The sequence below is a fragment of the Lycium ferocissimum genome, chromosome 4 (assembly GCF_029784015.1).
Source record: "Lycium ferocissimum isolate CSIRO_LF1 chromosome 4, AGI_CSIRO_Lferr_CH_V1, whole genome shotgun sequence".
In the NCBI taxonomy this organism is placed as follows: domain Eukaryota; kingdom Viridiplantae; phylum Streptophyta; class Magnoliopsida; order Solanales; family Solanaceae; genus Lycium; species Lycium ferocissimum.
Window position 1 is genome coordinate 2,708,513 of NC_081345.1, and position 15,292 is coordinate 2,723,804.

A 15,292-nucleotide genomic window follows, 5' to 3' on the forward strand; every position below is an offset into this window, starting at 1 on the left:
CACGATCGATTCCGCTATGTTTGAACGGCAAACGGCCACGGTCGACCCGGTCATGGAGATACCGGACCAACTACTACGGTCGAACCGGGCATGACGACTTTAATCAAAGCCTCTTCAGCTCAAGCTCTACTGTTTGCCTTCTTTCCTTTATTTCCCCCGGTTCTCACCGGACAAACGTTGTCCGGTTTTTACCGTATACAATGATACTATTGGTTACGTTACACCGGTAGTGTAGAACAATTATAGAAACAGAAAAGTAAAGTAGAAAAAATATTCCCGCGCACCTTTGAGGAGGGTGGGGTTTGGTTTGAGGGGGGCGGGGGGTGGCATTTGTATTATAACTAACTAACCGCTTGACTCAATTGGACTCGAACGATATTTCATTGTTGTTCAGTACTTGCGCTGTTACTCCATTCCATTTCTTTCTCTCACCAATTATTCTTTCTCAGTATGCATCCCTATCTCTTCCAATTCCGTAATTCTGTTTTGCTTTCTTCTAACAAATGTCTGATTTCTGGTTTCATTTTGTTTCTTGTAATCTGGAGTATTTCTTGGTGAAGAACGATCATTTTGAATTTGTGATAATTTCATACATGCAAAAGTATTATAATATCCAGTTTCTTGATTATAATTAGTTTGAGTAGTCTTTGAATATGAAAGATGAAGATTGTTATGTTCTTTCACTGAGTTGTAGTTTTAATCTTTGTTTTCTTATGCTTGATGATTTTCTGATGATAATCTTTCTTGTGTTGAAGCTACATTAACCAAATTCCTGTATTAAGTTTGAGGATGTTGTGCACAATGGCTAAGCAGATAATTTTGGGGTTTACAATTTTCCTTATTGGGGTTCTTTTCTTTCAAACTGTTGCCCAAACTGATGACCTGGAAGGTATATTTAACTTCCTTGAAATTCTTGAAAAGTGGGTAATTTCTTGATTCTTGAAAAGTGGGTATTTATTACATGATTGTCATTTTGCAGTACAAGCACTGAGAGATTTGTACAGAGCCCTAAACAGTCCTGCAAAACTTAGGAACTGGAAATTAGAGGGAGGTGATCCTTGTGAGGAATCATGGACTGGGGTTTCATGCCATCAATCATCAGTCATTGAGATGTATTTTTCTTTACTGAAAATAAATCTTTTTTCACCAACAAAATCCACGCCAGATTGACTTGCCTGTTTATTTTTCTTTTCCTGCAGTAAACTTGAAGGATTAAGTCTCACTGGTAATCTTGGACATCAACTTGTTAATCTAAAACACTTGAAGCACCTGTAAGTTATTTCATTTTAGACTTTAAGGATAATGTAGAATTTTGGGATTAATTAGTTAACTAGTCTTTTTTTTGTTTATGAAGAGATCTTAGTTCCAATCATTTCTATGGAGAGATACCAAATAGCTTGCCCCAAAATCTCACCGATTTGTAAGATGAATATGTTTGTCAATTCGTCCTTTTAGCTTTACGTACAGTGTCAATATATCTCATTGAGATTCCCTTCTTGTTTTGGTGGATATAGAAATTTGGCATGCAATAATTTTACTCAAAGCATTCCAGATTCCGTGAGTTCAATGAAACATCTTAGGCACCTGTAAGTAGATTCTGTTCAGCTTCTTTCCCATCAGTATTTTCGGTTATTTAATCCTAACATTTGTTATTTTGATGCAGAAATCTGAGTCAGAATTTACTATCTGGACCACTGGCAGATGTCTTTGGTAGCTTGGAGAATCTTATAATGATGTATGATATATTTCTTTCTTTTTTTCTTTTCCAAGTTTGTATTTTGGATGCACCTTTGATCCTTCAAAGCCCTCAATAATTTACACTGGATGAGAGTTTTTCACAATATTATTTAAAATACTTCTTGCATTATGTATTCTTACACGGATATGTCACTCTTTCTATGTGAATTAGTAAGGAAGAGGGAGTACTTATATCTAGTGTGTCTTCGTCCTTGGAGTAAAATTTATTCACTAAAAAACTGAAACTATCTATTTGATTGCTAAGTGCTAGTGTAATTTTCTTCAACAGGGATCTGTCACACAACAACTTCAGTGGAGATCTACCTGCATCATTTCGAGCTTTGAAGAACCTTACAAGATTGTAAGTTTTTCACATCTGACAACATTTCTCTCAGCCTCCAGTTGCAAATTTCATTAGTAACGATGAGGTATTGTGCAGGTATCTTCACAGCAATGAATTTACTGGATCAGTAATTTTTCTGGCTGACCTTCATCTACATGACCTGTGAGTTTTCTGTTTAGTGAGTCTATCAAAGTTTAAACTCTCAAAATTTAGTATATGCTCATTTGTGTCAATTTCAGGAACATTGAAGATAATCATTTCAGTGGTGTTATTCCTGAGAGCTTTCAAAATATAAACAGCTTATGGTAAAGTATCTGGATTCAAAGTCTACTTTTGGTATATTTTGCTTTGCCTCCTACTTGACATTTTCCCAATAATCAGGATTGGGGGTAATCGGTTTCACGTAGGAGAAAGCTATCCTCCCTGGAAGTTTCCTACTGATGTTATGCCGAATGAGCAGAATATGTCTAGTCCTCCAACAACAGAATCTAGTGCCATTGAGAAATATCCTTCTCATGAATCAGGAAATAACAGAAAGAAAAGACCGGGCTCTGGAGGAATAGTTATTATGGTGATTGGAGTTGTACTGACGGTAATTTTTGCGGCAGTCTTCATTGCTATTCGGACTCATCGGTCTCGTAAACAGACACTCGACAGCTTAGAAGGCTGCATAAGTTCATTGCAGTCTCTTCCAATTAGTGCACCCCAAGGTCAGATATAGTTTTTCAGAAACACTTCATTTCATAGGTTAGATGCATTTTGTCCTGAACTTGCGCGTGTCAAAGCTTTCACTAAAATGGTTTCAAGCTGATAATCTCTAGCAGCTCGTAGTGCACTTTACATTTTGTCGAAAAGGATATTCATTCCTAGCAGACCGTGAAATACTAGACCAAAATTTTGGCTGAATTCTGCATGTTTCTTGTAGTAATTCATCCCGCATTAATGTTTCCCCACTGCACCACAGCTTCTTTAGCTGCTCAATACGATAGCCCGGATTCCTCCAGCAGTGACTCTCCTCATCTGATTTCCTCATGGCAATTGCCACCTGCACCAACCATGACTCTGAAAATGTCAAAAAGAAGAAGTTTCTCCAGGAAGTGCAAAATCCCAATATGTGCCAAACTCTATACAGTGGCAGAGTTGCAGCTGGCCACAAGCAACTTCAGTTCCGTTAATCTTCTTGGTGAAGGGACACTTGGTTCTGTTTATAGAGCATATTTCCCCGATGGACAGGTATCCTAGGAGCTTTATTTAACAACTTCTCGCAATTAACAAAGAGAAATTTACAAAGTTCTCTTATTCTTCTTCTTTTGTGCAAGATCCTGGCTGTTAAGAACATTAAGACTGTAAGGCTCTCCATAACTGAGGAAGAACAATTTATGGAAGTGATTCGAACTGCATCCCGCTTGAGGCACCCTAATATTGTTGCACTTATTGGCTATTCTGTGGGGCATGGAAACCACCTCCTTGTGTATGAGTACGTAAGGAATGTGACACTTGATGATGCCTTGCACAATGTTTTGTGCATGCCTCTGATTTGGAGCCTCCGACTCCGCATTGCCATTGGCATTGCTCGGGCACTGAAGTAAGTACACAATACTTGCTTTGTTTACCCTTCTATTCATCTGGTTGGACACCTGAAATAGGTTTTGCACCATGGCTCACTTTTTTGTAATTATGACTGCAAATACTGTAAGGTGGATGAGGATAAATATTTACTCACCTCTTGTGTTTTTCATGGTTTCATGGCTTTAATCATTCTACTTACATTTCAGCTACTTGCACACGTGCTGTGTGCCTCCCATCACCCATAGCAATCTAAAGGCTGCCAACATCTTGCTCGACGAAGATCTTAACCCTCGTATTTGTGATTGTGGACTAGCTATCCTAAGACCACTGGCCAGCAACAGTGTTAAAATCAAGGTACATTCTTTTCGCTTATAACTGCTGAGGGCAATGCTAAGCAAACTAGAAACAGCACAAGTTTTTCTAGATACTCACAACCATTTATTGTCATTGTTAACATTGCGAGACAGGCTTCTGAGATGGCTATTGCAGATAGTGGCTATGTTGCACCTGAGCATGTCAAACGCGGAAGTGGCAACCCAAAGGCTGATATCTATTCCTTTGGTGTCCTGCTTCTTGAGCTTTTAACTGGAAGACGGCCTTTTGACAGGTTTATATTTTCTCTCAACTTGTTCAAAACCATAATCATGTTGCTGATGTTTCCTTTTTCTTATTCCTGATGCAGTTCAAAACCAAAAGGAGAGCAGTCACTGGTGGAGTGGGCTTCTTTGAAGCTTCATGACAGTGAGTCCTTGTTGGAGATGGTTGATCCAACCATAAATAGAACAATTTTCACTCGGGCTCTCTCATCTTATGCTGACATTATCTCCCAATGCATTCAGGTAATACAATACATTACAAACTTCTTTTACCATACTACTCTACTGTAACCCAAATTAACTATGATAATTTCTAAAGCTTTTAATGATAAAGTTTTCACCTGACAATCATTCTAAAGTTTTGTTTTCGCTATTGAAAATATGAGCAGCCCCAGAAGGAATTCCGTCCTCAAATAGCTGAAGTTGCTCAGTCACTGGTGTCACTGTTACAGAAGTCTGGACAAGAAAAAGCAAAGTCTGGAAAAGATAAAACCACAGCAGAAGGCGCTGAAGTTGACCCCTGTGAGAGATCTTTTCGTTCAACCAACAGCCGCTTCTTTGCTTCACCTGCTGCAAGCTACTACTCCATCTGATCTTTTGCAATGAGCTGAATATATGCTCCACCTTGTATAGTTTTTTTCATACTAGGATTTCTTCACAACCATTTCAATTCTTTTAATTTCGTTACTCCAGTTTTTGTAGGCTTCCCTCAAGCTACTACTCCATTTCAATCATTACATAAAGTTGCTTGTAGCTTATGGAGTTTAATGTGCAAACATTGATTCTTCGAGAAAGTACTTCCCTGTTGTCTTGCTTTTGCCAGCTTCTAAGATTGTTTGGTAAGACTTATTTTCAGTAAAAGAAGACCAAAGAGGAGGTACAAGGTCTCTTTCTACCGTTTAGTGAACTCAACGTTCATCTTTTCACCATGGGAGTAAATAGCAGATCCCCTTTTCTTTTTTACTTTATGCTTTCCTTTTTGCACCCTTTGTTGTCTATTTTATTTTGCACATTTGTCTTTATTTTCGATTTTCATATATATAAAATTTCCCACTAAGCTTAGTGGTTTAACTCAAAAAAAAAAAAAAAAAAAAAAAAAAAAAAGAGTGTATAGTAGTTCAAGTGGTACAATTTAAACATTTAACTTCACACCATGAGATCAGATTCTTGAAGCCAATAACTAGACAGTACTTCAAACTTAAAATTGACCCCAGGGTTTCGTCTAGTCATAAGAGCGCAATGCGAACCGTGTTTCAACTGGCGCTGAAGAATTTCTTGGTTTTCAGGAAAAATAAAGTACATCCGCTGACAAATTTAGGCGATGAGGTGCATATCTCAATACCTTGCCTTCACCGAACCTCCTCTTAAGTTAGAAGCGCATAATCTACTTTGCACCTAGCTTTACGGTTGAAGAGCTTCTAAAACGAACCTTTGACAAAGCTGAACTAGTCTCGATTGTTAGAATAAACATTCAGCGTTTACGAAATTATAGTTTCAGCAGGAAATTGTCAGTTTGTCACCCTCGGCATACCGAGAATAATGGCATTCCATGGAAGCACAAAGAAGTTGATTATTTAGTTCAAAGCAAGAAAAAATCTACTAGATTATGTTTAGCGAACGTCAGGTTCAACTGTGTATTTCTAACTTGTACAGTATCAACAACAATAAAACCTACAACATGTATAAGAGTTGCTCCAGCCTTGTAACACTAGCTACTAATCAACAATGTATTAATCTCTCCTATGATATTCACGGGCCGTCCATCATACATGGATGAAAGTGTACCCTCACAAAGTTTCTTCAGTTCCGTGGTTTTTGCAAGAGCTGCTTCCTGCATAAGGAAAAAAAATCCAACAACAAAATTAAGGATCCAAGAGAGAAAAGGCAGTCAGGGGACCTTTTTTTTTTTTTTTTTGTTGAGAAAAGTATTTTATAAGTGATCAGCACTAAGAACGAGCTTTTAAGATCTGTACACGAGCAGCAAACAATAACTTAGCAGAAGTTTATCCCTTCTAAACCTGCAGTGTTTGTTGAAAAGCACTCAAAACAGGTAACACTTTTTTTGTGGGAGAGTTAATATCCAAAAAAAAAAAAAAAAAAACTGAAAAGCCAACAAATGTGTATAGTATAAGCTCACAGCATTGAAGTTCAGAAGATCTAATAGGAATTACTGAGCTTGACAATACAAGCACAGCAAAAGTTGAAGTTTTAAAAACACTGTACGTAAAGGTTCAATAATTTACTTGGCCACTTGTCAGAGATTCGAAACATTTCAAAATTCGAGAAATGATTTTTATGAAATTATGAGAAGCTAACTAATACTTTAAACTCAATTAGCCAATCTTACTACTCAACAACTAAGACGGTATAACATATTTGCAATTACATTACACAAAATTGAAAGGGAAATAAATTAAGAAACTCACTTGTTTTGGCCAGGATGAAGACATTGAATTCTGAAGTTCCATACGCCTACTAGACAAGTCCTTCAATCCGTCCTTAAACTTGGCTTCCTGACGCTTTTTCTCCTCCAAAGTGTTGACCAACCGATCCAAAAATCTGGAATTTAAATAAATACAGCAATCAGCATGCAACTTCAACACAAATAGTTAAGTCTGCAGTACACGAACTTCATAAAATAACAATCTGAATACGTGTACAGCAATATTTCATCATGATGACAACAGAAGTGGACTATTACACTATCAGATGTTGAATGCCATACTCTTCATCAGTAAATAGATTACTAAACGTATAGAGTTTATGTATAGTTTAGTGTTTAAAACAAAGGATTGGGCGCTACCAGATATATTTCACATTCACAGAAACAGATAAGGGAAAAATATTATCCATAATAGGTTTAATGTAACTTGCTCTGTTAATACAGTATATGTTTGGTAGAACGTTCTTTTTTAAAGAAGTAGAGTTACTTTGGAACAAAAAAAGAAAGTATATGGTGGAAATGTCCTCATTTTTTTTTTCTCATAAACCTAATTTTCATCATGACATCAAGTCCGAGCAAAAGTATCTAGAGGTTGTCTATATGGCTCATCACAAGTACCACCGACTCAACATGGTGGAGTTTTCCTTGGGGAAGCAGACACGATATTTTGGCAAAGTTATCATTTCCCTCTTGACAAAGAGCAACACTCAACAAGGTTTGTACTTGGGTCAATCAAGAGTGTACGTGGCATGCAGATTCAAGAACTTAGCATGTCAGAAAGATATGGAAAAGGAAGAAACTTTATTAACTTGCACAGGAAACAAAATTCACGGAATCCATAACTAATCAGTACCTTCTGGAGTTGAGGATCATGATCATATCCCTTGTTTTCCTATTTGTAAGCAATGAAATGGCTGAGGAAACGTCAGATAGCATTGTCTGAATAATATCAGAAGAGTACTGCTGCAGAACAAGTGGAGCAACTGCCTGGACTTGATGTTGTAAAGACGTAGTATCTTCGTTCCTTAGCTCAATTAACCGTTGATTCAAGAAGGCTTTCACCTGATGGTCAAGCATCAGACAGAAGTTCAGATGTCAGAAACCATTAAACCACCACGAAAAATGACTCAACAGAAGACATTGAAAGTCCAAATGGGCGACAACCTAATAAAGCTGCCTCAATAGTAGGGCCTATTTCCAGAGCAAAAGGTGATAAACTAGTGCCAAAGAAAGAAAGAAACGTCTAAAAGACACTAATCATGAAAAAAAAAAGGATAATACCATTCATACAGACCTCAAATAAGTCATCAAGTATCTTATTCCTGTATTCTGTCTCCAGTAGAGGACTCCTGTCATGGATAGTTACTGAGTCTGCAGTTAAATTATTTTGAAGAGAATGCAGTTCCGCAGCATTATTCTGTGAACTGTCTGCTTCAATCACATCAACTTGAGGATTGTCAACACTTATATCCCATGATATTTCTGATGCAGAGACCTCAGGAGCTAGGAATCCATCTTCCCTTGAGGTCTGATGAGATTTTACATCATCATTACGAGGAGACGACAAAATATCGCTAGCGTTAACCATCTCATACGGACCCAAACCATTTCCATTTTCTTCTGTTTCTTCCACAGCGCCAATGTCCCAATCAATTTGAGAGCTATCTAAAGTAATATCCCAGTCAATCCCATCAGCTGCAATGTCAGTTTCTACAGTCATTTGATTTAAGCCACTATAGCCTGCTTGAGCATTCATAACTTCCAGAACTTCAGGGCTTACGGAGACATCAATCGAGGGGGGCCTTTCACGAGCACTCCTCAGATTTGGTAACACAACAGTTACAGTTTTCTGCAACCAGAAAAAACAACTTAAGAAAACCATGCTACACCACATTGATACTGCACTAACAATGGACTTAGGCAAGTATAACAATGGAAAAAAAGACACAAAGTTCATACATCCTTTTCCGTATGAGCATCTTTAACGAAATCTGAGTAGAACTCAATAGCCCGTGAGACAGAATCACCATTAAGTACTTCCAAGATACTGTTAAATGTGCTTGGAAGAGATTTAGTGGCAGTTTCTAGAAGTTCTGACCTCACATTTATTCCCTGAAGAGAAGAGAAAGGTCAAACATATTATGAATGGAAAGAAAAATGAAGAAAAAGGCCATAAGAAAAGAAACCATTCAATGGTGATTGAGTTAAGCAAGCTAAAACCTGCAGGCCCAGCTCCTGACAAGCCTCTACATATTTAGATGCCGAAAGAGCTGCATTTCTTTTTATATCAGCTTCTTTGCGCTCCAATTCAGCCAGTTGCTGCTGTGTCTTCTGAATCTGCTTTTTATGATAGGGGCTACACGACAATCATATTGCTATTAGACATCTTGATAGAAAATTACTACGGTCCAATCATAACTTAATTTGTTTTGGCACAGACTGATAAAGTTAGTTAATTTACATCTCATAGTTAACATTTTGGACCATAATCTGAGCAGCTTCACCAAGGAAAATGTATTCCTTCTCATAGGCACGCACTATTGCTTCCCAAACACCCTATCAAGAGTCAAAAGTAAAATCTTTATTGGAACCAAATACACATACATATTGCGAGAGAGAGAGAGAGAAAGAGAGGGTGTTGATCTTACAGCATCACCTGAAAGCCGACCAAAAATATTACGGCTTTCTGGTGTTGACTTCAGAAGAATCTCATATATTTTTTTGGCTTCCAAATAACCGATCCCTGAAAATTAATGCTTAATCAGTATACATTTCAAGCTCTGCAACAATAGAATGTAGAAAATATCCTCTTCAGAACCACAGAGAATTGATGCAACAAAAATGTCATTCGATGGTATGCCAGTAGATGAAATTTTCTGACAAGTGAAATTTCCATCAAATTATATCAATTAGGCCCATGAAAGGGGCATTAAAGGACAGAAAGTGAATGACAAACATACTTCAAATCCTTCAAAAGAACAAAAGAAAATATTATCGGTTCTTAACAAACAGGAAGATGCATGCCTATCCAAAACTGTAAGTAACCATTTTTCAGTTCTTAACAAAATAATTTTGTTCAAAGAAAATACACTTCCATTTCCATTTGTATTTTCGGGTTCTCAAAGAATCAATATAGCCTAATTCTTTTTTTCTTTTTCTCTTTTTGAAATTGCAATATAGCCTGATTCTCCAAAAAAAGAAAAAAGGATCTAAGATTGCCTGTTTTTATTAATGTTACTTATACAACGGATCAAACAAACAAATTATGGGTTTATTAACCTCAGACTCTAAAATGGTTGACAGGCAATTTACAGATTAGTATGACAGCACAATAATTATAGAAAATTAAGAGTAAATGATACTAGTATTTGAGGAAACGGAAATATGATGATGAGCAGTAGCACAGTTGATTATCCAGTTCCAGGGCTTAAAAGCATAATTTTAGTGCATAAGTAAAAACGCAAAGGGTAAAGAAGCAAACCTTCAATATAAAGAGTGTGAAAGTAAGGATCAGTGTCTTTAGGGAGCGAAGCAAACGACGCTGTAATCTTAGCTCTTATGGCGGCAAGTCGTTTCCGCCAGTCCCCTGGAATTCTCTTCCGATCAACCAACCACTCTTTATGAGAATAAGAAAATTCATGAGAACAATGGATTAAAAGAAATGAAAAATAGACAATTTAGATGTGTAGACATTAGAGTGAAATTTTGTTTATTTGTTTACCTCCAAGGCGAGCGAACGCTATGTCGATTGGAAGATTGCGGATATCGTCTTCCTTCTGCATTTCGCCGGAAAAATATTCAAACACAGCTTGATTTAGTTTTGGGAATTACCCGAATTTCACAGTGGTAACAAGGAAATGGGTCTCTCTATTTGCTAACGTGCGCCACGGAGTACTGGAGTTGTCAACTCTCAACTAAAGTTAGATGATGGGTTCGGTAATAATCAATGGGCCTAATTGAAACCCAACAGGAGAAAGGTCTTTTTGGGCCTTGCAGATAGATTTACAACGAATGTCCCCTTTTTAAGTTGGAAAAGTTAATCGTCATAGCTAAAAGAACAAGTTCATGTCAGTTTAGTGACAAAACTCCTACTAGCTACTTCATTTAGTAAACAAATGAATTATTTGATCACCAAATTAACTAAATAATTGTATTGAATATTGTTTGATCTCCATCAGTCAATCAATAGTCTCCAAAAGTTTTATCTTTTATGTTTAAGTAGGATGAAATTTAGACTTCAAGCCAAAGAAGTTCCAAAATTTCAAGGCAGAGAAGGTTAGTTGTTATCAAGGCAAAGATGGATTCATGTTGCAATATGAGAATTTGACTGTCACAGATTAAAGATTATGAAAAGAAAGAAAGCAATCAAGAGTTAATATTCAGACTTACAAATAAGCAAGTGTGAAGAGTTGTCTTCACTTTTCTTTTTTGTATCTCCAGTTGTTGATCCAACCCTAAAAAGGAGCAAAAGACTTGATAACATACATAATAAAAATGATTACAAGGTTGCAGAATAGGAAAAAAAAAAAAAAAAAAAAAAGGGGAAGGATTTGGGGATTAAGAAAAAGACAAGCGAATATTACATACTATTCTAAATGTGGAAGACTCTAAGTCTGAAAGTTGAATTACTAAAATGTACATTAAAAGTTGAACGACATTATTACCCATCATCTAAACGCTATTTCTATAACATTTTTGTACTAAATAGAAAATTTGACCTCCAATAAAAGATAGATGAAACAATTTATTAGGAAGTCAATCACTTATTAACCAATTCATTATGCTTTAACGATAATCTAAGGAGTTGCAAAAAGAAGTTCAACGTATTCCAAATTCATTTTGATCTATCTGAAAGGTCATTCCTCATTTATTTTACTCAATGTTTCCCCTATACGTGATTATGAGCTATTTTTTGAAATTCAAATACCTTTTGATATTCCAAGCTAAATAAATCTGGTGTCAGTACATTTACACATTACTGTTAATCTTTCTCTATTCCAAGCTAATTCATGAATATTTAATTTGGTGTCATGATTCAATGTTTAATGTTTGTTCATAAACCACGACCAACAAACTATTAATGCTTACACTGATTGTAACCTTTACTTGTACTAAAATCATATATTGTGTTATGTGTATATGCTGCCAAGCGCATTTATTGTCCTTCTTTCTCCAAATTTTGCCTTGGTAGTGATTCTATCAATAAAATCTATTGGATTTCAATCTGTGCTTCTACAAATTACATAGATATCAGGTAGGACTAACATTCTGCAATTTATTTTCTCATTTACTATTTCCTCTACAAAGTTCATCTTACTATATATTGCCGATTTAGCTTACAAATGCTCTAGACAAAGTGAAAACATTTTCTGAAAGTATTTTTAAATTTTTGGAAAGTTGAGTCGCATTATTTCTTTGAAAAAACTGACAAAAAATAAATGGTCGCAATTCCATATCACTAGAGGACCTTCTGGTTCTTTAAAGATTTTCTACCATCCTCCTCTCTTTTATGATCAAAAGTTTCTGCACTTTGTTGGTCAGGATCCCATAGAACTAATTTGTTAATTAAGAGTATTAAATTGTATCTATTTGTGTAGAGCCTTTGCTTCTATTTTATTCCTTCATTTTTATTTCAACTTTTTAGGTTCAGAGAATATTTAATCATTTTGCATCCGGTAATCAAGTCACTCAAATGGTGTCTATGCTATTTTAAAAATTCTATACTAGCTAATTGATTTGCAATACACGTGCAAAAGTCTGTGTCCAAAGACTAGTAATGAGAATAAACGACTACATATATATCAAAATCGAGACCTTAATAACCACAATAATCTACTCAAGTAAGAAGAGATTGAACTTTGTAAGAATACAGGCATGACAATCAGTAATTTTAGGAAAACGGCTAAAGGCGTCTCCAAGTCAATCTTTGGACCTCAATAATTTGAATTCATGACATGTGTCCAGCACATATTCCTTGTTGACACGGTCAGGGGCGGAGCCAGCCTTTTGGGTGTGGGTTAGGCCGAACCCAGTAGCTTTTATCCGAATCATATATTTATATTAAATTTTTTGTCAAATATGTACAAATTATTAATTAATAACCTAGTAACATTAAGGAATTAAAACCCCGAACCCACAAGCTTCGAATCCGCAAGCTCCGCCTCTGGACACAGTATACCATAAACACCAGAAGACATGGTATGCAACAGTGTTTCAATAGACCAAGTTAATAGAATGTTAAACTTAACTTAAAATGTAATTAACATGCAATTGCAAGTGTGAAAAGGGGGAAGAATCCAAACCTGTCAACTTGTCGATGCTCCAAGTCCAAATCAAGTCTTTCTCCAATCTAATCCGTTCTCCAAGTCTTTGCATCCCCAAAAAGGATTAACTTCTCTAAGCTCCAGGTGTGTATGCACACATATGAGATACTCATATTTTTCTATATAGAATTAAAGACCGAATTTATTTTAGGAGTATTAAAAGATTCACCTGGTATTTGATATTTCAAGAACTACCTTTACATGGGTTCATCTCATTGGTATATGCTTGTGTTTAACATTGTGCCACAGTGCTTGAGCCTATATAATGAGCTGGCTCTCAAAAGCTGTGACACTATGCTCTTTATCACAGCAAAACTCAAAGGAACAAACAATTAACTGCACAACTTAAACTCAAAAGATAGAGTAAGCAACAAATGTCTCTGTTGTCCAAAGAAATTTAAGTTTGAAGTAATTAATTCTTTCTACTTTCATCCCCTCTTGTATGACCTCGCTAAATTCTCTCTATTCCATAACTAACATAAACAATGCTTTTTGTTTTTCACTTTTACAAAAAATCTCACAATTTATTTCTACATTAACTAGAAAAATCAAGGAAAGACAAAAAGCTACCTAAAAATAGTACATATTTACCAACATAATTATTATTAAAGCATGGAAAAGATTGTTACTATGAACAAACCAACAGCTTCTTTGTATTCCTTTAGTAGGAAAAGTTAAGCTCTTTGGTCTATAATTTTCGACTCCTCAAAGCAGCATAACAAGCTCCAAAAACATAGATTGCAAACTAGCCTAGTCAAAGTCCCCAAACAATAATTTATACTACAATTAGAAATAGAACTATTGATATTGCAGAAAACTAATAATTCAATTAACAAAGTACTCCTCAATAGGAAACAATTGACAATTAGTTACCAACTTAAGAAATCTAATTTGATCAAAGTTAATCACCGCCAATCAAACTGCAAAAGTTATCACCAAACCGAAATTAATTCAATAGTTGAACTGCACACACCCTCTATAAATTCAAAGATCAGATAACCAAACAACTCCTATAGGCAACCAGTATAATCAAATCACCAATGATTAAAATTAACTTGATACAAAAGAAAAATAAAAACAAAATTGATGAAGCTACAACAAAACCTTTCTGCTATGATAAGAAGTTAGAATCACTGATTATTAAAATTAACATGAAACCAAAGAAAGTAAAAAACAAAATCACCTGTGATAAGCCAACAAACTTTGGTCACTTGTGCATATAAATGTCGTGAAACACATGAATTTCTGATATCATATTTTTCTGTTCCAGTTTTATTATTCTGAAGTAGGCAGCCATTAACATATTAGCTTCCCTTTTACAGTCCCTCCAACTCCAGATCAATGTTTCTGCAACGATGACGCTCAATAATATTATTTCACAATAATTCAAAATTATCCATGTCTCTTCTAACACGAACCCTAAATTGAACAAGATATTAATTTATAACAGGAAAAACATTAGGAATCAATTGAATTTGGAGGAAAAAGAGGGAAAAAGTAGCGGCTAATTTTTTTATTTAATTAATTACTTTATTTTTAACGACGGGATATTATGCTTTTTAAGTACCGGATATTATCCCCTCGTTAATATTGGACTAAAAATTGAAATCCACGACCGGAAAAAAATTTGGTCGTTACAAGTGTACTTATAATGACCAGATCCATATCCCTTCGTTAAGAAGTGACCGTTAAAAGGCAAGTTTCTTATAGTGCATAACTAGTGCCTTGTATTTCATAAGTTTCTCTTTACAATTGATTTTCCCTCACCTCCCAAATCTATCTTCTCCCTCCCTCATCTCTTTCTTTCTCTCTCTCTCTATCTGTTCCCTCTCCTCACCCCCAGATCTGTGAGATCTCACTCCTCAGTTCACACAAAGAATAGGAGCAATCTCTGCGGGAAGCGGTGGTGGCAGAACATGGGAAGTGGTTACGGCAGCAGGAGGTGGCGGAAGAATGAAACAAAGGCTGAGGAAGAAGGCGGCGGGGCAGTGGTGGCGGAACATGGGAAGTTGTTATGGCCGCAGGTGTAACACCGTCTTTCCGTCCCATTTAAGTCTAAAGTGTATTTTGTATTTTCGCCGGACATTCGATCGGATTTGACTGTATTCTCCATTTTTTTTAGTGTACATAGAGTGTATTATTTGTATTTTCACCGGAGATCCGACCGGATTTGACTGTATTCTCCATTTTTTAGTATACTTAAGTGTATTTGTTTGTATTCGCTTGTATTTCTATATTTCGAAGGAGAAAATGTGTATTTGAATAATCAAATACACCTAAA

General features: G+C 36.0%; 2 protein-coding genes across 2 annotated transcripts; one reads left to right on the plus strand and one right to left on the minus strand.

Annotated features, from left to right (window-relative positions):
* The first annotated feature begins 323 nt into the window (after positions 1–323).
* Positions 324–5,075, plus strand: LOC132054335 (protein STRUBBELIG-RECEPTOR FAMILY 2). The gene is made up of 17 exons (XM_059446377.1): positions 324–448; positions 756–889; positions 980–1,112; positions 1,200–1,271; positions 1,355–1,420; positions 1,515–1,586; positions 1,664–1,735; positions 2,027–2,098; positions 2,177–2,242; positions 2,320–2,385; positions 2,462–2,790; positions 3,045–3,313; positions 3,400–3,665; positions 3,856–4,003; positions 4,117–4,256; positions 4,332–4,488; positions 4,635–5,075. Exons 2-17 carry the CDS (start codon positions 790–792, stop codon positions 4,836–4,838), a joined length of 2,232 nt encoding a protein of 743 aa, XP_059302360.1. The 5' UTR covers positions 324–448; positions 756–789; the 3' UTR covers positions 4,839–5,075.
* A 675-nt stretch (positions 5,076–5,750) lies between these two features.
* LOC132051459 (CDK5RAP3-like protein) lies at positions 5,751–10,610 on the minus strand. Its single transcript, XM_059442529.1, has 10 exons — positions 10,410–10,610; positions 10,170–10,304; positions 9,337–9,431; positions 9,150–9,244; positions 8,909–9,044; positions 8,648–8,800; positions 7,983–8,537; positions 7,542–7,750; positions 6,672–6,804; positions 5,751–6,076 (listed from the first exon to the last, which is right to left on the minus strand). Exons 1-10 carry the CDS (start codon positions 10,468–10,470, stop codon positions 5,954–5,956), a joined length of 1,695 nt encoding a protein of 564 aa, XP_059298512.1. The 5' UTR covers positions 10,471–10,610; the 3' UTR covers positions 5,751–5,953.
* Between the last annotated feature and the right edge of the window lie 4,682 nt (positions 10,611–15,292).

Coding starts and splice junctions, on each gene's coding strand:
- LOC132054335 (XM_059446377.1), top strand. CDS start 790: ATGTTGTGCACAATGGCTAAGCAGATAATTTTGGGGTTTACAATTTTC. Junction 1,113..1,199: donor CAATCATCAGTCATTGAGAT/GTATTTTTCTTT, acceptor CTTTTCCTGCAG/TAAACTTGAAGGATTAAGTC. Junction 2,791..3,044: donor TCCAATTAGTGCACCCCAAG/GTCAGATATAGT, acceptor ACTGCACCACAG/CTTCTTTAGCTGCTCAATAC.
- LOC132051459 (XM_059442529.1), bottom strand. CDS start 10,470: ATGCAGAAGGAAGACGATATCCGCAATCTTCCAATCGACATAGCGTTC. Junction 8,538..8,647: donor ATGCTCATACGGAAAAGGAT/GTATGAACTTTG, acceptor TTCTGGTTGCAG/AAAACTGTAACTGTTGTGTT. Junction 6,805..7,541: donor ATGATCCTCAACTCCAGAAG/GTACTGATTAGT, acceptor TTTAAATTCCAG/ATTTTTGGATCGGTTGGTCA.